The sequence below is a fragment of the Heterodontus francisci genome, chromosome 33, assembly GCF_036365525.1.
Source record: "Heterodontus francisci isolate sHetFra1 chromosome 33, sHetFra1.hap1, whole genome shotgun sequence".
In the NCBI taxonomy this organism is placed as follows: domain Eukaryota; kingdom Metazoa; phylum Chordata; class Chondrichthyes; order Heterodontiformes; family Heterodontidae; genus Heterodontus; species Heterodontus francisci.
The window spans coordinates 51040939-51066035 of NC_090403.1; the positions used below are offsets into that span (position 1 = coordinate 51040939).

The 25097-nt window shown below is 43.3% G+C and overlaps 1 protein-coding gene across 1 annotated transcript in view; it reads right to left on the reverse strand.

The window, feature by feature from the left end:
* lasp1 (LIM and SH3 protein 1) overlaps window positions 1–25097 on the reverse strand; it is a 160644-nt gene that overhangs the window by 111601 nt on the left and 23946 nt on the right. The window contains exon 2 of the mRNA XM_068013542.1: window positions 5717–5811. Coding sequence (XP_067869643.1) covers window positions 5717–5811 — 95 coding nt within the window. The remainder of the gene's footprint in view (window positions 1–5716; window positions 5812–25097) is intronic.

Sequence of the window (25097 nt, forward strand, 5' to 3'; positions counted from 1 at the left end):
CCTCGATTTGAGGATGACGTCAACTCCAGGTCGCTAGTTTCTGCCATGGGTCTTCAGGTGACTGAACAGGCCAATTTTCGACCCGCAGATCTTTGGGCACATGGTGCAGGACGTCCCACAAGGTAGTGGGATCCGGAGTGCAGGATTTGCTTCCTCTTCTTTTCTTCTCTGCTGCCGCTCTGCCTCATCATTAAGGCGTTTGGACTCAAAGCATGATGCAGCTTGATGGAAAAGTTGTCGCCATTTTGAACGATTGGTAGCAAGCTCCTCCTAGTCATTAATGACAATGCTGCTGCACGTCAAAGAGAGCTTCAGAGTGTCTTTGAAGCAATTCCTTTGTCCTCCCCGGAACACTGGCCATTTGAGAGTTGAGAAAACAGGACCTGGCGGGGGAAGACAGTTTTCGGACATCCAGTCACAGTGTCCAGTCCATCGAAGTTGGTTTTACAGGAGCTTTGCCTGAATGCTTGTGGAGCTGGCTTCAAAAAGGATACTCGTGTTTGTGCGATGGTCCTCCTATTGAATCTGGAGGATGCGGCGGAGGCATTGCTGATGGAATTACTCTAGCTCTCGTACGTGTCGCTGATACAGAGTCCAGGTCTCACTGCAGTACAGCTTCCCAGCAGTGCACCCGGTTACATTGGCAGTCTATGTCCATCGCCAGTCAAAAGTCAGATATAGCTCTTGGGTCTAAAGGATATGGGGCGAAAGCAGGAACAGGCTACTGAGTTGGATGATCAGCCACGATCATAATGAATGGCGGAGCAGGCTCAAAGGGCCGAATAGCCTACTCCTGTTCCTATTTTCTACATTTCTATGTCAGGCAGGCACGTGTAGGGTTGCCAGCTCTGATTGGGCGTATTTCTGAAGGTTTTGTCATATGACCTCTATCCTCTACCACCCGACCCAAACAACCCTTTCCCTGCCATCTTCTATAATATTTTTATAACTAATAAATGAAAGTGCTCAATGGAAAAAAAAACACATCTTTAATGCCCCTGTGATATTCCTCCTGTAATTGCCAGTAGCTGTGTCCAGAGGATTAATGTTTAATTCCTGGAGACTCCAGGATAATCCTGAAGGATTGGTAACCCTAGACACGCAGCAGCAAATCTACCATTTGTTCACAAAGCTCATTAGAAAAAAAAACAAGATTTGGTCTTAGCCACCATAGAATAAGTTGGACGTGTTATTTATCCAAGTGACGTCTTCCAGGAGAGGAGCAGACATTTGTGGGTTTTAGAAGACAAGAGGATCTAACCCTATTTGGGTAGGGGAATCGAACAGGAGTATTTCCTTAATTATTTTGCTGGTTTTTGTGAAAAAAAAGAGTTCTCTGGAAAGTTGTCCATTGACTCTGCTTATATAGACATACCCTCCCCTGGCCTCCCGTGTGACTGGCAATTATTCAAGGATGAACCGGAATATCAGACATATCAATTGGGGGATGGGAAAAAGGAAAAATAAAAATCACAGGGAGGGTGAAATGAAGGCGGCCCACCAGCCATATCCTTCTGGTATACCAACCCTACTTCTTCCCCACTGCAGCTTTAACATCCAGCAGACCAGACTTCAGTTTAACATCTCTGTTGAAGGGCAGAAATCTTGGAAGAATTAGAGAAAGATTGGAAAGATATCCTTAAAGTCCACTTCATCTCATTGACAAAATGTATTAAAATGAGAATATCGTGAAGGGTTTTGATAGAGTAAATGAAAGCAAAATTGTTTCCCACTGGTCAGTAACTAGAGGGCACAGATTTAAAGTAACTGGCAATAAAGCCAGAAATGGAATGAGGAGAAATTTGTTTATGCATAGAGTTATTATCTGGAATGCACGGCCCGAAAGGATGTTGGAAGCAGATTCAATAGTCACTTTCAAAAGGGAATTGGATAAATATTTGAAGGAGAGAAAACTGAAAGGCTCTTTGGAAAGGGCAGAGAGTGGGACTAATGGAATAGCTCTTTCAAAGAACTGGTACAGGTATGACTAGCTGAATGGCCTGCTTCGGTGCTGTGTGAGTCTACAATACTATATTAACTTAACCGTGAAATTGTTCAGATAAGACCAGTCTCCAGAATATGTCACAGGTAGGGTCACCGCCCCTCCAGCATTATCCTGGACTCTTCAGAAATTAATCTCCAGGAACCTACTGCGAGCAAGAAAAATTCTTTGTTTTAGTTATAAAACTATTGGAGAAGGATTTAAAAAAGGGCGGTTTGACTCGTGGCGGGAGGTGGAGTGCTGGTGCTTGAAGACGGGAGATCATGTGAAGAAAGCTTCAGAAATATGTCCAAACTTGCACAGGTGAAAGGTCAAGTGTTTCAGTAGCAACAAGGCCACTGGTTTTCAGTTTGTAGAATCATAGAACGATACATCACAAGAGGGAGGCCACTTGGCCCATCGTGCCTAAGCCAGCTCTTTGGTAGAACAATCCAATTAATCCCGCTCTCCTGCTCTTTCCCCATAGCCCTGTGAATTATTTTCTCTTCAATTATTTATCCAATTCTCTTTCGAAAGTTGTTATTGAATCTGCTTCGACCACGCTAACAGGCAGCGCACTTCAAATCACAACAACTCGCTGTGTAAAAAAAAATAAATGCACAAAATGCAACGTGGACAAACAGGTTAAAAACACTATGCGTAATAGGAATAGAACACGTCTTTGTCAATGTGAAACATTAAACCGGAAGAGGAAAGAAAATTACTGAGGGAAAGAAAAATCCCTTCACAAAGACACACACAAGAAATGCTGAGTGGGACGTGAAGTAGAAGACTTTTTGAAACTAAATAGACCAAGCTCATTTTTTTTTTTTTAAATAAGGAGGATAAACAGCTCAACGCTCTCAAAGAATTCGAAGCTGGATAAGAGCCATCTCATTTGTTTTTTGCATCAGTGTATACAAAAAGGCAAACAAATAGCAGGAGTTTTCTTTCAGGGCTGTGTCTGCTATTAACCCAGCATTCTCAGATTAGAGGGCACTCTCTTTTTCTACCCCACCCCCTGCAAGAAAATAATTAGCAGAAAGTGATGGATTTCTCTTGGACACAAGTTGGCTTCACGTCACTTAATCCAGGGTGCAACTTTACAAGCAAAGAAACCATCCATCTCCAGCACGCATACTGTTGTGGGAAAAGACATGCATAGAAAATTGCAGGGCTCTGGGCAACGAGTGGGGGAGTGGGACTAATTGGTTAGCTCCTTCAAAAGGGCTTGCACAGGCACGATGGGTCAAATAGCCTCCTTCTGCGCTGTAAAACAATCATTTCCATAATGGCTCATCGCATCCCTCAGAAATGCCCCGAAGTGCATTGTACAATTAATTGCCATCACTGGCATGTAGACAAATACTGTAGCTATTTCCAGCACAGTAATATCCCAGAAATAGCACTGAATGGAAAGACCAGTTAATCTACCTTTTTTGTCTATATTGAGGGAGGAATGTTGGCCAGGATACCAGGCGGACCCCCTTTATAAAGAGCACCATGGGGTCTTTATTGCTTACCTGAGCAGCTGGAACAGCAGAGCCTCGGGGTTTATCATCTTATTCAAAGGATCACACTTGTGACACTGCAGCAGTTCCTCAGTACAGCATGAAGTGTGTTACAACAGAGGCGGGAGTAACACACTATCAATTCAATCCCGTCACTCCACAGGTCGCAGCATATTATTAAACTTTTCCCATCCAACCAGGAAACAGCCAAATTGAACACTCTAGTAACACCCAGAATAAAACAGACCAAACTAGGTATCTTTAGACAACAACAAATTAACTATTTATTAAAACTAAATCTCAACACTATTAAGATAAACTTATGTCTAAGGACCTTATAACTTATTTTAACCCAACTCCCCCATTCACAAACACACTCAAAAATCATGGCTAAGTGGTTTCTTTTTTTAAAAAAATTAGCTATACTTAAGAATAAATAAATAACCGGCATACAAGTCTTTGTGGGTTACGTTCCTGATGGGTGAGGTATTCTAATGCAAAAATAATCAAATGCCACTCAAAGTCTCCACACGGATTTGATGAAATAGTCTCCTAGCAGATCGACATTCAAAACACTCCGGCTGCAGCAGGCATGAAACAGCTTTCAATGATGAGCACAGCAATAGGTCTACTTGAATTTTAAAACCAACAGTCTCTCAGTCGAAACTTTACTTCAGCAATATAAATGGTCTCTTCAAATGGTTTTTTCCTCCTTATACAATTCATTTGGCCTGTAGCTCCTTGTAGAATTTTTGCTGAGAGAAATAGACAGCTCTTTTCTTTAGTAAGCAGTCTTCACTGGTGAGTCCCTCAAAACTGTTTCTTACTGTTTTTTCCACACCGTTAAATTGTTGCAGTACACCATGTGACCTCGCTCTCCTGCTGTGGCCTAGATAACAAAGCTGGCACACTGTGCCTCAGAAATCAGATCTCTCTCTGTCTTAAAGGTACACTGTTTCAAACAGAGGAGAAAAGAAATACAATTCCGTGACAAATGTCAGCCTAGAATTTGTGCTGGAATGAGGCTTGAGCCCAAAACCATCTGACTCAGAAGTAACAGTACAGACAACAGAGGTAGAAAAGAAAATACTTGCACAACATCAGGATATCCTAAAGTGCTATACAACCAATTAAATACTTTTTGGAGTGTAATCATTGTTGCACTGTAGGAAATGTGGCAGTAAATTGCACACAGCAAGATCCCACAAACAGCAACATGATAATTAACTGAATTTTTTTTTTTTTTTTTTTTTGTTTTTTTTTTTGAGTGGTTTTAGTTGAGAAGTCAATATTGGCCAGGACATCGGGGAGAACTCTTTTGCTCTTCTTAAAAATAGTACCATGGGATCTTTTACGTCGACCTGAGGGGGCACTCAGGACCTCGGTTTAACATACAGTTCTGATCACCCAGTACAAGGGAGGGTACAAAGGAGATTTATGAGGATATTGCCAGGAATAGAAAATTTTAGCTATGAGGAAAGATTGGATAGGTTAGAGTTGCTTTCTTTAGAACAGAGGAGGCTGAGGGGAGATTTAACTGAAGGGGCTAGAGAGAGTTGATAGGAAGGACCTATTAGCATGGAAGTCAATAACCAGCTGTTGTAGATTTAAAGTAATTGGTAGCAGGATTGGAGGGGAAATGAGGAGAAAAGTTTTCACCCAGAGGCTGGTGGGGTCTGGAACTCATTGCCTGAAAGGATGCGAGAGACAGAAATTGGCATCATATTTTAAAAAACATTTGTGATAGGATCCTGAAGTGCTGTAACCTACAGGGCTATGGACCAAGAGCTGGAAAGTGGGATTAGGCTGGATCGCTCTTTTTCGGATGGCACAGACACGATGCACCAGTGATGCACTGGAGGGTTAGCCTGTATTGTATGCTCAAATCTCTGAAGTGGGACTTGAAGCCACAACTTTGACTCAAAGGTGGGAGTGCTACCCACTAAGCCACTGCTGACACACTGTTGAGCAAGGCTGATACTAGCACCAAATACGACATTCTGACGCAGAACTGGGTGCTGCCAACCGAGCCAAACTGACAGGACCACGCCAACGTGTCACGGTTTCCACAGAGCCTCCCACTCCTGAGTGTTTGTGCCACTCTTAAAAAGCTATAGTCTTGATTTCAACAATGGAAAAGTTGTGCAGAATCACCATCATTATGAAGTAGTGCACTGGGTAATCAAGCGTTAGCAATAGGAATACGAGCGTATAAAATACTTACGCATTGCAGTAAGGTTTCTTATCATAACCTTTGTAATTCTTCATGTTTAAAGTCATTTTGCAGATTTCACACTGGAAGCATGCTTTATGCCAGAACTGCAAGAAGAGAAAATAGGATCATTAAGTTAATTATTTTTGCAAGAAAACAGCAATAATGTTTGGCACTCAGATAACCATCTCCCAATGTCTGGAAAATATAAACATCTTGACATTGATCAAATGAATCAAGAGAATCCCGCAAGGTGGCATTATCTTTCACTGGGTTGTCATCAACACAGATTGATGGGGAGATAATGATAGAAGCATTCAATATTATGAAAGGATGTGATGGGGTGTAGATAGATTCAGACTGTTTCCAGTCGTTAAAGGGTCTAGAACGGAGAGGGTGCATAGATACAAGGTTCAATATAAGAGATTTAGAAGCAGACAGCAAGAGAAACTTGCTCAAACAGAGAGTTGTGAAGCTGTGGAATTCACTCCAAAGCTTAATGAGCGAGGCATTAACCATATTCACATTCAAGATTAAATTGGGTAGATAGAAAAAAGGGGTGAAGGAATATTGGAACAGGGTGGTAAGGTGGGATTAGGACCATTGTTCGCACGGACAGTAAGTGCCAACATGAGCTGGTTGGTTTGAAGTGCCCATTTGTAACTTCTATGTATTTTTTAATGTAAAATTGTCTGTTATAGCTGTGGTCATCTCATTGTTCCTCACATATCTTCTAGTCACCAAATCTTTAGTTTGGTATAGTCTCTTCAAAAAGCTTTTTTAATCTTCACTCTTACCAAATTGTCCTTTCCCTCCCAATCATTCCAAAAGCTTTGATTTCCACCCACCACCCACCCTCTATGACACCAGAACCCTACTTCTAAGTGATAATTTTTCATCTGAGCCTCAATGGTGAAGGACGACAGGCTATTCAACTGCAGGGAGGGCACCATCTAGGATTGCAAACTCTGGTTGGACCTATTCCTGGAATTTTCCTCACATGATCTACCATTTCCAACAGTCCCACCCCCACACTCCCCACCATTGGTCGCTTGATTGACCCATCCTCCCAGAGACCCGCATTCCCCAGCCAATTGGAAAGCGAACAGATTCATGACCATCCAATTGGCTGACAGTCAAAAATCATCCAAACAGCCTTTTGTCCCCCAACCCCATTTTCCAATAATTTTATAACTAACAAATGAAAGCATTCAAAGAAAATTAAAAGAAAACAATTTTTGAATATCCCTAGAACTTGTCGCCCAGGTTGCTTGGGCCAGCGACAAGGAGATTAATCATGAATTCCTGAGACGCCAGGACAATCCGAGAAGGTTGGCAACCCATAGCACCACAACTGCTCAACATGCTACTTCCATCTCCCTATCCCAGGCGTGCTGGGGCCTACTGTAGTATCCCCATCATTGCCCGGGCTCAGACGAGCTATCTCAGCACAGTCTGGGGAAGTAAAGTCTACATATAACCCCAACTTACAGAGATGCTTCAAACTGAATTTAAAGATAAATGCAAATACTGGAAATACACTGCAGGTCTCTCAGCATCTAACAAGTGTTCTTTTCCAACAAAACGAATGCCAGGGAATAGGGGGAAGAGAAATTAGGAGTCTGACTTCTACCTTTTCTTCTGATCCCTTCCCTATTGTTTTGCTCAGCCCAATAAAAGGAGGCTTTTTTTATTTTCCAAGTTTGGGATAGAGTAAATAAGGAGAAACTGTTTCCAAAGGCAAGAGGGTTGATAACCAGAGGACATAGATTAAAAGGTAATCGGTAAAAGTCGACATGAGATTTTCTTTTTTTAAACATGGTGTGTCATGAAGATCTGGAATGCATTGCCTGAAAGAGCAGTGGAAGCAGATTCAATAATAACTTTTAAAAGGGGAAAAAATTGTAGGGCTGTGGGGGAAAGAGCAGCGAAATGGGGCTAATTAGATACCCATGTCAAAAGAGCTACGATGGGTCGAATGGTCTCAATCTGTGCTGCACATTCTATGATTTTGATGAAGCACCTGAACCCACAGATACAAGCCCATCGCCTCTCTCTAGATCTATCGCTTACTGTGTATTTCCTTTAACAACCCAAGTAAGGTATAAACCACTCGCTGTGTGGGTTTGCATTGCAGGACACCCTCAGTATAACAGGCAGCGGTTTATATAAAATTAGAACTTCAACCACCACCTCCTGCCATGGACCCTTGCCTGCAGCTGGAGAAGATGCAGAAAGACAAAAACCACAACACTGCTGCAGCGGGGACTGAATGTCAGAGATCTGCATACCCAGAAAGCAGCTCGTGCCAGAAAACATCTTTGTCACTGCTCCCTGTCCAGAGACAACTACAAAACTAGGGTCTCAGCTGTTCATTGCACAGAATTTACAGACAGAAACAGACCATGTGGGCCAACTGGTCAATACTGGTGTTTATGCTCCACATGAGCCTCCTCCCACCCTAATTTACCTGACTATCAGGCAATAACAACTTGCATTTATATAGCAATCTTTAATCTAGTAAAATGTCCAAAAGCACTTCATGGAAGCATTAACAAAAAATGTAGTGGTGGCATTACATTATTCACGTACTTTTTTAAAAAAAAAGGGGTAAGGGTTATAGTAGCAAGCAGCATTTTACACTACAATTAAGGATTACATGAGCAAAAACACAAAACTGGATTTACCATTACAAATTGAAAAACATTTCAGAGAAATCATTTTATGTTTGCTTGTAAACCGTACGAAAACATATCCAAAATCCCTAGTGCAGAAATCCCATTGGATAGACCACGTATGATAAAACAAATGTCAGCTTTACTCGAAGTAGTCTCTCAGGTTCAGCAGATCTTCTGTCCCTTATGACCAGGAGTTTGCCTTCATTGCTCCATATTTAGTCATATGACAGCATGATTTGGGACAGCTACAACACATCACTTGTTATATGCACGGGACGCTGTAATCTCACACGTCACCACTTGCCCTTCAGCAAGTTTCTGAAAGGCAGACTAATTAAAGTTATAGCAATACAAGATCAAATATATACTGGCAAGCTGGTTTATTTTGCAAACAATAAAAGCATGAAGAGGGTATCTATTACAATGGGTTACAACTCATTTTAGAATGGTAAAATAGAAAATAATAAAAAATGCCATACGGTACTTACTAGTAGACTAACTAGGTCTCATCAGATCAGGAATTTCTCGGAATCTGATCAACAAACTTTGCATTTATAGACCACTTTTCATGCAGCAAAATATGCCAAGGTGCTTCACGGCAGGATTATCAAACAAAATTTAACATTGAGTCACATAAGGAGATATTAGGACATCTGATGAAAGGTTTTAAGGAGCATCTTAAAGCAGGAGAGCAAGGTGGAGAGGTTCAGAGAGGGAATTCCAGAGCTTAGGGCCCAGACAGCTGAAGGCATAGCCGCCAATGGCGGTGCAATTAAAATCAGGGATGCACAAAAGGCCAGAATGTTAGCAGCACACAGATCTCGAAGGGTTTAGGGCTGGAGGAGATTACAGAGATAGGGATGGGCGAGGCCATGGAGATATTTGAAAAAAAAAAGATTAGAATATTTAAATTGAGACATTGCCAGATAATGTAGGTTGGTGAAAACAGGGGTGATGGGTGGATAGAACATGGAGAAAGTTAGGATACGGGCAAAGTTTTGGATGAGCTGAAGTTTATTGAGGGTGAAAGATGGGAAACTGCCCAGGAGTGAATTGGAACAGTCAAGTCTAGAGGTAAAATAGGCGTGAATGAGGGTTGCAGCAAATGAACTGAGGCAGGGGCAGAGTTGGGCAATGTTACAGAAACAGTGGTGGTTTTGGTGAGAATACTTCATGGGGAAACTCTTATTCCCCACGTCAGTCCTTAAGATCTTCCAAACTGTCCAGATCATTTGCTTCTTTGGACTCTTGCCATTATCTGGATGGTCACCCCCCAACCCACCCACTCCTAGTCTAGGGATTGGGCTGACCAGTTGTTAATCAACCCAGCTACCACCCCGTTAAACAAAAACTGCAAGAAACTTTATAACCACCTCACACATGTCACAAGTCTCCAAGTCCACCTAGTCCAAAGTCCAAAATTGGCTTAGTGGCAGGAGGCAGAGGATGATGGTCGAGGGTTGTTTTTGCAACTGAAAGCCTGTGACCAGTGGTGTACTGCAGGGATCGGTGCTGGGACTCTTACTGTTTGTAGTGTACATTAATGATTTAGACGTGAATATAGGAGGTATGATCAGTAAGTTCACAGATGACACGAGAATTGGTGGTGTCGTAAATAGTGAGGAGAAAAGCCTTAGACTACAGAACGATATAGATGGGCTGGTAAGATGGGCTGAGCAGTGGCAAATGGAATTTTATCCTGAGAAGTGTGAGGTGATGCATTTTGGGAGGAGTAATAAGGCAAGGGAATATACAATGGATGGTAGGACCCTAGGAAGTACAGAGGGTCAGAGGGACCTTGGTGTACTTGTCCATAGATCACTGAAGGCAGCAGCACAGGTAGATAAGGTGGTTAGGAAGGCATATGGGATACTTGCCTTTATTAGCAGAGGCATAGAATATAAGAGCAGGGAGGTTATGATGGAGCTGTATAAAACGCTAGTTAGGCCACAGCTGGAGTACTGTGTACAGTTCTGGTCACCACACTATAGGAAGGATGTGATTGCACTGGAGAGGATGCAGAGGAGATTCACCAGGATGTTGCCTGGGCTGGAGCACTTCAGCTATGAAGAGAGACTGGATAGACTAGGGTTGTTTTTCTTAGAGCAGAGAAGGCTGAGGGGGGGACCTGATTGAGGTGCACAAAATTATGAGGGGCATTGATCGGGTAGATAGGAAGAAACTTTTTCCCTTAGTAGAGGTGACAATAACTGGGGGGCATAGATTTAAGGCAAGGGGCAGAAGGTTTAGAGGGGATTCAAGGAAAAAAAATCTTCATCCAGAGGCTGGTTGGAATCTGGAACGCACTGCCTGAAGGAGGTGGTAGAGGCAGGAACACTCACAGCATTTAAGAAGTATCTAGATGAGCACTTGAAACACCATAGCATACAAGACTACGGGCCATGCACTGGAAAATAGGATTAGGATAGGTGCTTGATGGCCAGCATGGACACGACGGGCCGAAGGGCCTGTTTCTGTGCTGTATAACTCTATGACTCTATGACTCAGACTCTTTGGACTGAATTTGGGTGCAATATACAACAGTTTCCTGACTCAGATAACGACAAGCCAGGGTATAGACCCAGAGTCTGGGAATTCCATGCATTTGACAGTTGTAGGAAGTGGGAGGTCAGAAGTGGAAAAATTCATTAAGAAACTGGGTCAGCAGCAGAAAATGCAGCAAAGAATGTTTGATTACCTGAGGAATTGGGGAGGTGGGAGCCAAGCAATAATGTATCGAAGTTTGCTGATGGTGCAAAAGTAGGTCGAAAGGTAAGCTGTGGGGAGGACATAGAGAGGCTGCAAAGAGATATAGACAGGTTAAGTGAGTGGGCAACAAGATGGCAGATAGAGTATAATGTAGGGAAGTGTGAAGTTAATCACTTTGGTTGTAATAAAGGATATACTTGCATTGGAGGTGGTACAGCGAAGATTCATTGAAATCATCCCTGGGATGAGGAGGTTGTTCTATGATGAGAGGCTGAGTAAATTGGGCCTATATTCACTGGAGTTTATAAGAATGAGAGGTAATCTCATTGAAATATACAAGATGCTGAAGGGGCTGGATAGGGTAGAGGCTGAGAGATTGTTTCTGCTGGTCGGGGAATCTAAAACAAGGGGGCACAATCTCAGGGTAAGGGGCCAATCATTTAGGCCTGAGATGAGGAGAAATTACTTCACTCAAAAGGATTGTGACTCTTTGGAATTCTCTACCCCAGAGAGTTTTGGATGCTCCATCGTTTAATACATTTAAGGCTGGGATAGACAGATTTTTAGTCTCTCAGGGGATCAAGGGATATGGCAAGTACTTAATTGTTACTTCTTCAGAAAACTTAACAATGAACTGAACTAAAACTAAAAGCAACACGTACACTAAACTAACCCTGAACTAACCCCTTCCCCCCCCCCCCCCCCCCCCCCCGCCCCGAACTGAACTCTTCGCGCCAAATCAAGCCTTATTATAATTATTCATACAAATCAGTAACACCTACTCTTTGTTCCCAATTGGTCTACAAACTTCTGCAGTTTCTTGGTGTTGGGGCCTGATTGGGGTACTGCCTTGTCAATTTGTTTTAACTTCTTACTCCAGTTTCCCATCCCCTTATCTCCTTGTGAACCGTTAGGCTGATTGTTGTACAATAGGCTACTACGAAGCAGTCTGCAGCTGTCCCGTTAGTTTCTGCTTGTTAGTCTGTTTCTGCTGATAAGTTGCCTCTGCAGCCCTGAAGTTATGAAGTCATTTCTGATAAGCTGTCTCTGCAGCTCCGAGGTTATTTTGTTCGTAGGCTATACTTAATTGATTAGTTCACTTTAAATGTCCCCAATAGTTCTGTTCCCACAGATATGGCAAGTGGGAAGGAAAGTGGAGTTGAAGCCCAAGATCAGCCATGATTGCATTGAATGACAGAGCAGGCTCGATGGGCCGTATGGTCTACTCCTGCTCCTATTTGGTGTGTTCTTGTGAGTAATGAATGGGGTAGGCAGGAGATCTGGGGAGTGGGCAAAGAGAACACTGAAGACCAGAAGGTTAACCAAACTTCCACCAGGCACAAGGGTCTTTAAAATGTGGTAGTACTGTCAGACAGTTTAATGATGGAACTATTTTTTTCTTGGACTGGATCCAGCTAGCATGCACTAAAGAATTCCCATACCCATAGGGCTAAGCTTAGTTCTGTGCCAGGGGTTTACAGTTTATTTCCTACTGAATAACAGCCAAGCTGCTGCAATCTGCCCCATCCCATTAACATTCTGAATTGCACAAAAAAAATGGCATGATACATCTCTAACTTAAAACGACGCACATACGAAGTTTGTACAGACAAAAATCCAGTTACTGGTCAGCAGAAACGGCTTCTTATTTGAGTCATCTTATTCAGAGAGGCCTCAAGATGGCTGGTGAGATGAACAGAATACATCACACTGGTGCAGTAGGCTTCATCTCGAGGGGTTGGGGCAGAGACACGTGTTGTTGGGGCACAGTGCACTGCTACTAACCACATTGTACTTGACCTTAAAAAGAGAGTTTGACTTTGACTTGGATGTCTGAAACAGGAAAGTCGTAAATTCCCTGGTGTTAAGATCCCTCACTTTGGTGGGCACAAAAAGAGGGTACACGTGTATGGTAGAGATGAGGACCCAGCTTAATGACTGGAAACCTCAAAGCGGTGTATAAATCAAATTCAAAGCCAAAACCCAAATTAGCCCATAAAAGAAGCAAGAATGCAAACACTAAGAGACTGTGATACAGAGTTCAGACAAATGCAGAAATTCAACAGAGAAGTACAAATTAAATGATTTTATCCCCAAATCGTATGATCAGATATTCACCTCGCTACAAAACACATTGATACAGTTTCCCTCTCTCTTTAAAGCAATCAGCACGTTAAGCTCAACATTTGGGTAGACCAAACCTATTTTTTTAGATGATGGTATTGCAAACTGGTATAAAGTATGTATTTACCACAACAATGGACTCTGGGCTGTGGTGGCACAAAGTCAACCACAGGCATGTGAACCCACAGAAAACGGCAAGTAGCACAGAAAAGGAAACATTAAGTAAAAATGATTTGCATAAACAAGTGCCATCGCTGGGCTTATTAAACTTATCCAAATATCAATATTTGGGGCTTCTGTAATTTACTATTTGTTTTAACCAAATATTTATCCCTCAAATCAACATATCATAAAATCTGATCATTATCGCACTGCTGTTTCTAGAAGCTTGCTGTGTGCAAATTGGCTGTCGTGTTTCCTGTGTTACAACAGTGACTACGCTTCAAAAGCACTTCATTGGCTGTGAAGCATTTTGGGACATCCTGAGGTTATGAAAGGCGCTATATAAATGCAAGTCTGTCTTTTTCTTTTTTTACTGCCACTTGCATTTACATTCATAAAACCAACATCCTTTTCCTCAGGTGTCAACTGTGGCTCACTGGGCAGCGCTCTCACCCCTCAGAAGGTTGTGGGTTCAAGTCCCATTCTAGTGATTTGAGCACAAAACCTAGGCTGACACTCCCAGTGCAGCGTTGAGGGAGGGCTTCACCGTCAGAGGTGCCGTCTTTCAGATTAGATGTTAAACCAAGGCCCCATCTTCCCTCAGATGGACCTAAAAGATGCCATGGCACTATTTCAAGGAGCAGGGGTCCTGTCAAATATTCACCCCTTAATATCACTAAAACAGATGTCATCACATTGCAGCTTGTGGGATCTTGCTGTGCCCAAACTGGATGTGCTACCTACATTACAACAGTAACTGCACTTCATTGGCTGTAAACTTTGAGACATCTTGAGGTCACGGAATGCACTATAAAAATGCTAGTCGTTCTTTCTTTGTGGCAGGATTGTAGCCTCACTGTGATTGGGATTGGGTCATCAGATAACAGGCCTGTTACTAGCGGTGGATGTGATGTGAGCTGATGAATTGAAATGTATTGGTCCAGCAGCTGAGGCCTTCTCAGCTACAGGAGATTAAAAAAAACATACAAAACACCTGCAGAATTCTGAAAGTTTCCAAGATGTCCATAGTAAGTAAACTGGTCATATTAATAGCAAAGATGCAAGACTTCAGTTATATGGAAAGACTGGAGAAGTTGTGATTGTTCCCCTTAGAGCAGAGAAGGTTAAAGGGGAGATTGATTAGAGGTGTTCAAAATGATGAGGAGTTTCAATTGAGTAAATAGGGAGAAACTGACAGGAGGATCGGTAAGCCGTGAATGCAGATTTAAGGTAATTGGCAAATTGGTCAGGGGGGTGAGCAGGAAATGAGGAGACTTTTTTTTTAAAATATATAAATGCAAAAAGTTCTGATGATCTGGAATGCACTGCCTGAATTGGTAATTTTCAAATTGGTAATTTACATGGAAGGGGAGGAAAAAACTGCAGGGCTATGGGGAAAGAGCAGGGGAGTGCGACTAATCGGATAGATCTTTCAAAGACCCGACACATTGGGCTGAATGGGATCCTTCTATGCTATGTGATTTTATGATTAGGCTTTCTGAGGGAAAGATCTGGCAATCAAGGGACTCGCTAATGGCAGAAGTATGCAGAACCTGACCCAGCCTCCCTCCACTTCTGGTGCTCAAACAATGCTACTCCTGACATCTCTAAGCCTGTATTCAGACTGCCAGATCCATGGTGTCTCTGGACCTGGGATCCAAATGCGGATGTGCTTTTAGAAGTTTTTTTTTCAATGTAACAGTATATAAATGGCAGATGGCATTGGATTCAGAAGAGCAAAGCAAACAAGGAGAGGCTTAAAAATATATTTTTAAAAATGGATACAACCAGTTACTTCATTATAACCCTGTGAGAGCCCTCAATCAACTCACTGCTCAACAGCTTGTGAAAAAAGCAGCCTAAGCCTTCTCCACATAGAAGGCTTGCACATATATGATCATTAATAGCTCACATACCCTGGACAACGTATGTCAGCCAAGAGCGACGTCTCAATTCATTCCATCTTCGCTGCCTCCGGAGAATCCTTGGCATCAGGTGGCAGGACCGTATCTCCAACACAGAAGTCCTTGAGGCGACCAACATCCCCAGCATATACACCCTACTGAGCCAGCGGCGCTTGAGATGGCTTGGCCATGTGAGCCGCATGGAAGATGGCAGGATTCCCAAGGACACATTGTACAGTGAGCTCGTCACTGATATCAGACCCACCGGCCGTCCATGTCTCCGCTTTAAAGATGTCTGCAAACGCGACATGAAGTCCTGTGACATTGATCACAAGTGGTGGGAGCCAGTTGCCAGCGATCGCCAGAGCTGGTGGGCAGCAATAAAGGCGGGGCTAAAGTGTGGCGAGTCAAAGAGACTTAGCAGTTGGCAAGAAAAAAAGACAGAAGAGCAAGGGGAGAGCCAACTGTGTAACAGCCCCGACAACCAATTTTATCTGCAGCGCCTGTGGAAGAGTCTGTCACTCTAGAATTGGCCTGTATAGCCACTCCAGGCGCTGCTTCACAAACCACTGACCATCTCCAGGTGCTTTCCCATTGTCTCTCGAGACAAGGAGGCCATAAAAGGAGCTCAGATATCTCTCAGCATTTCACAGATGATATTTTGCAGTTAATTTGCACACACAAGGTCCCCAGTCATCACAAATAGCAATCGGTTTTCAGTACTGCTGGTTAAGGGAGGAACATAGGTAGAACAGCAAGAGAATGCCATGCTCCTTAAGTACTGCCATGGACTCTATTAATCTTCACAGACCCAAATAGCTAGTTTAACTTCTGACAATTCAGTACCTCCTCGGTGTAGCATTATTCAAGTGGTCAAGATGGACATAAACTTCAGAAGTCCAAATAGGTGATAGTAGCAATGCGTAATCCAACTCAAAAAATTGCTTCAGTAATAAACGAGTTGGAGAAAGGTGGATTTAGGAAGAGTTTAAATACAGATCTTGAACTAAAAAAAAGTGTTAAAATTTATAAAAAGGCCAAGCCAATTTCTTAAAATGGCAATTTCACTCCTCTCTCTCTCCACCCTCTCCCTGCCCCACCCCCCTCCCCTCCCCCCACTCTGAGACACCAGTCAAAGACATCATATGCTGAACAAAATGAATACTGCTGGCATCAAAGCAGTGTGTCCCAGTTGGCTGCAGCAATAAGCATCCAAAGCAACTAACAGGGCCAATTGTATAAGCCCCATGAACAGAGCTCTGTTAATACAGATCAGTATCACATATCTGCCAAAAACAATATAACAATGAAAGATTCCATCCCAGTCTACTTTTAACAATTAAAGCAACATTCACCTTCCACATGGAGTGGTTGAAATGATTAGCATAGATGCATTTAAGGGGAAGCCTGAAAAGCATTTGAGGGAGTAAAGAATAGGGTGAGATGAAGGAGGGTGGGAGGAGGCTCATGCACAGCATAAATACCAGTAGGGCCAAATAGCCTATTTCAGTGCTGCAAAATTCTATGCATCATTCCATGCAAAATCAATTTTTATAAGTTTTGTAGGCTTCCCAATCACAGCTTTCAAGTCAGATCTCTGCAGGAACTCAACAAGGTGAAAAGCATTAAACACCGTCAAGAGCCAAAGATCTTGGATTCCACTAGCAGTGAGACAGTGTTATTGTGAGAAAATGAGGGACAAAGAGAGTCAGGGAAAGTAAACCATTAAGTGAAAGACAATACTGCACAAAGCATAATGTTCCCAACATCACAAAACAAACACAGAGTACAAGTTCCCAAGTAATTCAAAAGGTCAATACTTATTTGTCACTATGTTTAGGGTAGTGTTCATCACTTCCCAGTGACAAATGAAGCCAGTGTGAGGGCATTTTTATGTTCTGGGAATTGAAGTGGAAACCAAAAGCTCATTTTATTCATGATTTTTTGCAGTTCTCCAGAAGTGACATTAGTTGTTTGTTTCTTAAATCTTGTGGTGAAAGGATAGTGTTTGAATTCGGTCAACAACTTTTATATAGCACCTTTAACATCATAAAATTTCCCAAATGGGTGGTTGATGGTCGTCACAGACTCGGTGGGCCGAAGGGCCTGTTTCAGTGCTGTATCTCTAAACTAAACTTTCACAGGACGTTATAAAGCAAAATTATACCAATATTAGGACAGATGACCAAAAGCTTGGTCAAAAAGGTAGGTTTGAAGGAGCATCTTAAAGGAAGAGAGGTGGAGAGGTTTAGGGAGGGAAGTTCAGAGCTTAGGGCCCAGGCAGCTGAAGGCACGGCTATCAATAGTAGAGCAATTAAAATCAGGGATGCTCAAAAGGCCTGAATTAGAGGAGCACCGAATTCGCAGAGGTTTGTGGAGCTGGAGGAGATTACAGAAATAGGGAGGGGTGAGGCCACAGAGGGATTTGAAAACAAGGACGAGAATTTTAAAACCGGGGCATTGTTTGACTAGGAGCGAATGTAATCCCAATTGCCCATCCCCGTTCAATCTGGGGCATGGGATCGATCCATTCATCCCCACCCTGAATGAACATCCTCACCTAATTTGCTGTGGCCAGGTCCAACTGGAAACCAGATGTTTTCCCAAGACTGTATGGCAGTGGTGGTGGGGAGATGAGGAGAGGTGTGCTGCTTTTATGTTGCATTAGTACCACCAGCCCATGACGAACAGATCTTCAACAGCCAGTGACAACCCCAAAGTAAATGCGCTGGATTCACTAAGACTAATAGCCAGGAAGACTCACGGTGCTCAAGTGCCAAGTGTCACAAGGAAGGTCAAAACTATCTATTTCCCACAATGGATTACAAAGATGAAGAGTTAGCTCCCAATAGACAAGCATCCCCTTTTCTTCTCCATCCTCCAATCCCACATCTCCCATCTTTGTTACCAGGAGAAGCCCATGATAAAAGATTCATGTCAAGGTACTCAGCTACCAACAACTCTTGGGAACTGCAACCAACAGAGCCTGGACAAGCAAGTGTTGGTAGCCTATACATCAGAAACAGCACAACATTCAGGCTTGGATTGACAAGTGGTAAGTAACATACATTCTGTCCCTTCATCCAAGTCATTGATATAGATTGTAAATAGTTGAGGCCCCAGCACTGATCCCTGTAGCACTCCACTCAGCTTGCCAACCTGAAAACGACCCATTTATGCCTACTCTCTGTTCCCTGTTAGCTAACCAATCCTTTATCCATGCTAATATGTTACCCCCTATACCATGGGCTCTTATTTTGTTTAGTAACTTTTGACCTGGCACCTTGTCAAATGCCTTCCGGAAATCAAGTACACCACATCCACAGGTTCCCCTTTATCCACATTGCTTGTTACTTCCTCAAAGAACTTTAATAAATTAGTCAAACATGACTTCCCTTTCACAAAACCATGTTGATTCTGCCTGATTGCATTGAGATTTTCTAAATGACCCCTGCTATAACCTCCTTAATAACACTCCAGCATTTTCCCTATGACAAATGTTAAGCTAACTGGCCTGTAGTTTCCTGCTTTCTGTCTTCCTCCTATCTTGAATAGCAGAGTTACATTCACTATTTTCCAATCTGATGGGGCCTTTCCAGAATCTAGGGAATTTTGGAAAATTAAAATGACTGCATCCACTACCTCAGCAGCCACTTATTTTTAGACCCTGGGATGAAGTCCATAAGGATCTGAGGACTAGTCAGCTTTTAGTTCTAATAATTTTCAGTACCCTTTCCCCAGTGATGGTAATTTAAGTTTCCCCTCTCCATTTCAACTCTTGATTCACAATTATTTCTGGGATGTTATTTGTATCCTTTACAGTGAAGATAGAAGCAAAAAATCTGTTCAATTCCACCGCCATTTCCTTATTTTCCATGAACTCCACAGACTCTCTCTCAAGGACCAACGCTCACTTCACTTTTTTTCCTTTTTAAATACCTGTAGAAACTCTTCCCATCTGTGGCTACAAGAGCAGGTCAGAGGTTGGGAATTCTGTAGCAAGTAACTTATCTCCTCGCTCCCCAAAGCCTGTCCACCATTTACAAGGCACAAGTCAGGAGTGTGATGGGAATACTCTGCACTTGCCTGGATGAGTGCAGCTCCAATGACACTCAAGAAGCTCGACACCATCCAGGACAAAGCAACCTGCTTGATTGGCACCCCATCCACCACCTTCAACATTCACTCCCTTTACCACGAATTAACAGTGGCAGCAGTGTGTACCATCTATAAGATGCACTGCAACAACTCAGCAAGGCTCCTTTGACAGCACCTTCCAAACACGCGACCTCTACCACCTAGAAGGACAAGGGCAGCAAATGCATCGGAACACCACCACTTGCAAGTTCCCCTCCAAGTCGCACATCATCCTGACTTGGAACTATATCACTGTTCCTTCATCACTGAGACAAAATCCTGAACTCCCTCCCTAACAGCACTCTGTGTACCTACAGTGCTGCAGTGGTTCAAGAAGGCAGCTCACCACCACCTTCTCAAGGGCAGTTAGGGTTGGGCAATAAATGCTGACCTTGCCAGCGAAGCTCACATCCTACAAATGAATTAAAAAAAAGTTGAACCCAATCCGGTCTATATCTAGAGTCCAACCGTGAACTCATCTCAATTAGGGGATCACTGGTTATCGCAATGACAGAACCATGGTTGATTTTTCTTCTCCATCACTAATTAATTGTCATGTCACTTAAAAACATCCCTTTGAGATCTGCTAACCCAGGGCAGGAAGTCAACCAGGGACCTTTTCTGTTCGTACAGCACCAGGTACATTGGCCGTCAAGGGAGCCTCTTCAAATTCCACTGGGACTAATAAAACCTCACTCTGTAGAAACATACAGCACATAATGTGGCCATTTCTCTTTCAGTCACGGAGAAGACAGTAACACAGTCTGGTAAAGCATAAGTCTTATACAGGAAAGACTTGCACTTAAAACAGCATCTTTCACAACCACAGGATGTCCCAAGGTGCTTTACAGCTAATGAAGTACTTTTTTTTTTGAAGTGTAGACACTGTTATAATGTGGGAAATGTGGCAGCCAATTTGCAAACAAGCTCCCACAAACAGCAATGTGATAATGACCAGATAATTTGTTTCAGTGATGTTAATTGAGGGATAAATATTGGCCTGGACACTGGGGTAACTCCTCTGCTCTCCTTTGAAATAGTGCCATGGGATCTTTTACATCCACTTGAGGGGGCAGACAGCCTTGGTTGAACGTCATATCCGAAAGACAGCACCACAGACAATGCAGCATTTCCTCAGTATGGCACTGGAGTGTCAATTTTGATTTTTGTGCTCAGGTCTTGGATTGCGATTTGAACCCACAACCTTCCAACAGAGGGGAGTATGCTTTTTTAAAAAAAAATAAAAAACAGGAAAGAGAAGTCATCACTATTGATGATTGCATTTCCTTTTAAGCTCAGTATTAGTTACTTAGAAAGGAAACCTCAATAGGTCAGAACTAATATTAGTTTGATTTCTTCTAGGGTTCAACCAAGATGTCATAGCTGTGAGGCACACTAGGAATGGAAGGTGACATGCAATAGGTACAATTAATTAGCAAATTTCATATTTATATACACAGAACAAAGTTATTTGAGATAAATCGGTTACTTCCAATCATTGCATTCAAACTGCTTCAAATAACATACCCATCTAGATAATGGCAGAGGGAGCTTGTAAAAGTAGCAATTAATTGGGAGGGAAAAGATTGTGTGGGAGAAATGCATAATAACGATTCAAAAATGTTTTAGGTCTCATTTACGTCAGCTCTTATATGCAGACTTGAAGTTACATTTGAATTCTTAGGAAAATATAAAAAGAAATCATAGCTTCTGGATGTAGTGCCAGATAGAGAGTTTTCAATGAACACTATGTACTATACAGCTGGGTAATTGAAAATATCATAGATACTCCAATTGTTCAGGAACAGATGGAGATCTGGGCAAAACATGATAACCACCAGCTTATGAGCTTACCAAAGGCACATTCATTGGACTTTTAAAATTGAGGCAATAGCTAGTGTAACGGCTGCACAGTTAGCCTGACCTGCTAACCTTCTGAAGCACTCTTCCCCTGAAGGTGTCAACCTTGCTGGAATACAGTCTACAGGCATGGTACTTTCTTGCATCTCACATTGAAACAACAGTAGGCCTCGTAGCCCCTCGAGCCAGTTCCACCATTTAATGAGATGATGGTTGATTTGTGATTTAACTCCATAAACCCACCTTAGCCAAAAATATTAAGGGATATGGGGCAAACAAATAGCTATCAATCTCAGATTTAAAATTAACAATTGATCTAGCGTCAACTGCCATTTGTAGAAAGAGTTCCAAACTTCTGCCACCCTTTACATGTAGAAATGTTTCCTAATTTCAACTGGCCACTTTTCATCTGCAAGCCTAAAGGACAAGGTTGGACAAACTATTTGAAATAAAGACCACTGATGGTCAAACTTGAGCCTGTCCTTGTTGGATGTTTACACCAAAAAACAACTTGCATTTATATAATACCTTTAACGGGGTAAAACATCCTAAGGCACTTCACAGGAACATAAGCAAATAAAATTTGATGCCAAGTCACATAAGGAGATTAGGGCAGATGGCCAAAAGCTTGGTCAAAGAGGTCGGTTTTAAGCAGCGTCTTAAAAGGAGGAGAGGTAGACAAGCAGCATGGTTAAGCGAGAGAATTCCAGAAATTAGGACCTAGGCAGCTGAAAGTATGGCCATCAATGATGGAGCAATGAAAATCAGGGTTTACAAACACACACTTGACCAGGATTTAGCACACAGCAATCAGGACCAAGAACCTCTCTACACTGGGTTAGAAAAGTGGAGAGATAAATTTAAGCATGACTGCTCCTGCCCCAGCCAAGTTCAGAACATCCCTGGAACTGAACATGTTATTGGCTCAATTTCACATGATCGTCACCAACTGAGCCACTGGGTGCTTTCAACAAACTTAATGCTTAACCAACTCTTAAAACACTAGGAGATTAATGGGATGATCAGAGAAAACCATTATCCAATTTGACATTTTCTCACCCATTCTTTGCATTTTGCGAAAGACATCATATTGTAAATGTCTCATTACGTAATCCACATTGATATCCTAACACAATCCCTGCACCTGGGGGCAGTTGCTCCAGTGGATTTTATTAGAAATTAGCACAACCCCTGCGTGGGTAGAGGGAAGGTCTAATTTACAACGTGTCAAGTTTACATAGCAGTACTCATAGAAAATGCAGACATAGGAATTTAGAATGGCAAGCTGGCAGGAAGTATGCACAGACTAAGAGTTTTAATATATTAAATAGTCCATACTGCCAAGTGTACATAGCATGAAAAATTCCCCTCCTCCCCTCCCATTATAGGTTACACTGGATGCGGAACCCCGTAGGCGGTCATGTGTCACCCTTGGCATGTTTCCGGCAGTTCCTGCAGCCATACTGGTGCCAAACGTCGTGCTCTGCGCTCCTTTGGACCCCACCAGAAAGGCAGAGAGGAGGGTTTTGACGACTGGGCAACTCTCAACCTCCATAAATTTGCCCAGGCATGCGCCATGGAGAGGTCACTCCATAGTTGCCTCACAGCGACTAAAACAACACGGAAGGCAGTAGTTACGAGTTATAAGTCCAGATAAATTGGCGTAGAAACTGGGCGCCACGGGTTGCCTTTGTCTGTGGGAGAGGTCATTGCACCTCACTGGACAGCTACCGCCCGCCTCAAACCGGGCAGCACACGGTCAATAAGGTTCTGTCCCGCCACAGTCTACCTGCTTCAATGGCTGCTTGGAGCTCAGGGTCATTGCCCGAAAGGTGGACTGATACACCGCACCAAACAATACGAAAAAAGGAAAGAAGGTACCAGCCCTTCGCTTTGCAAGCTGGAACATCAGAACTATGTGTCCTGGCCTGTCGGAAGACCTTACACAAATCAACGATTCTCGGAAGACCGCCATCATTAACAACGAGCTCAGTAGACTCAATGTAGGCATTGCAGCACTTCAGGAGACTCGCCTCCCCGCGAGTGGATCTCTAGCAGAGCAAGACTACACACCTTCTCTGGCAGGGCAGGGATTCTGAAGAACCAAGACAGCATGGAGTGGGCTTCGCCATCAGAAACTCCTTGCTCAGCATGATAGAGCCTCCCTCAAATGGCTCGGAATGCATACTGTCCATCCGACTGCTCACCACCTCTGGTCCAGTACACCTACTCAGCATCTATGCTCCAACACTCTGGTCCCCACCTGAAGCTAAAGATCAGTTCTACGAGGAACTCCATATCATTAGCAGCATCCCCAACACCGAATACCTATTCCTGCTGGGGGACTTTAATGCTAGGGTAGGGGCCGACCATGACTCATGGCCCTCCTGCCTTGGGCGCTATGGCGTTGGAAGGATGAATGAAAACGGGCAGAGACTGCTTGAGTTGTGTACCTATCATAACCTCTGCATCACCAACTCATTCTTTCACACTAAACCCTGTCATCAGGTTTTATGGAGGCACCCAAGATCGCGTCGTTGGCACCAGCTAGATCTCATTGTCACAAGGCGAGCCGCCTTAAACAGTGTTCAAATCACACGCAGCTTCCACACAGCAAAAGTGCGAAGAGAAATGCAGACTGGTTACAATCTCATAATGAAGAGCTGGAACCTGTCATAGCCGCTAAGTGCATTGCACTGTTGGACTACAAGAAAGTCCCCAGCGATTTAACATCCGCAGCACTTAAAGCAGCCAGAAGCACTGCACAAAGAACAGCCAGGCGCTACGCAAACGACTACTGGCAACACCTATGCAGTCATATTCAGCTGGCCTCTGACACTGGAAACATCAGAGGAATGTATGATGGCATTGAGAGAGCTCTTGGGCCAACCATCAAGAAAATCGCCCCCCTCAAATCTAAATCAGGGGACATAATCACTGACCAATGCAAACAAATGGACCGCTGGGTTGAGTACTACCTAGAACTGTACTCCAGGGAGAATGTTGTCACTGAGACTGCCCTCAATGCAGCCCAGCCTCTACCAGTCACGGATGAGCTGGACATACAGCCAACAAAATTGGAACTCAGTGATGCCATTGATTCTCTAGCCAGCGGAAAAGCCCCTGGGAAGGACAGCATTACCCCTGAAATAATCAAGAGTGCCAAGCCTGCTATACTCTCAGCACTACATGAACTGCTTTGCCTGTGCTGGGACGAGGGAGCAGTACCCCAGGACATGTGCGATGCCAATATCATCACCCTCGATAAAAACAAAGGTGACCGCGGTGACTGCAACAACTACCGTGGAATCTCCCTGCTCAGCATAACGGGGAAAGTCTTTGCTCGAGTCGCTCTAAACAGGCTCCAGAAGCTGGCCGAGCACGTCTACCCTGAGGCACAGTGTGGCTTTCGTGCAGAGAGATCGACCGTTGACATGCTGTTCTCCCTTCGTCAGATACAGGAGAAATGCCGTGAACAACAGATGCCCCTCTACATTGCTTTCATTGATCTCACCAAAGCCTTTGACCTTGTCAGCAGACGTGGTCTCTTCAGACTACTAGAAAAGATTGGATGTCTACCAAAGCTACTAAGTATCATCACCTCATTCCATGACAATATGAAAGGCACAATTCAACATGGTGGCTCCTCATCAGAGCCCTTTCCTATCCTGAGTGGCGTGAAACAGGGCTGTGTTCTCGCACCCACACTTTTTGGGATTTTCTTCTCCCTGCTGCTTTCACATGCGTTCAAGTCTTCTGAAGAAGGAATTTTCCTCCACACAAGATCAGGGGGCAGGTTGTTCAACCTCGCCCGTCTAA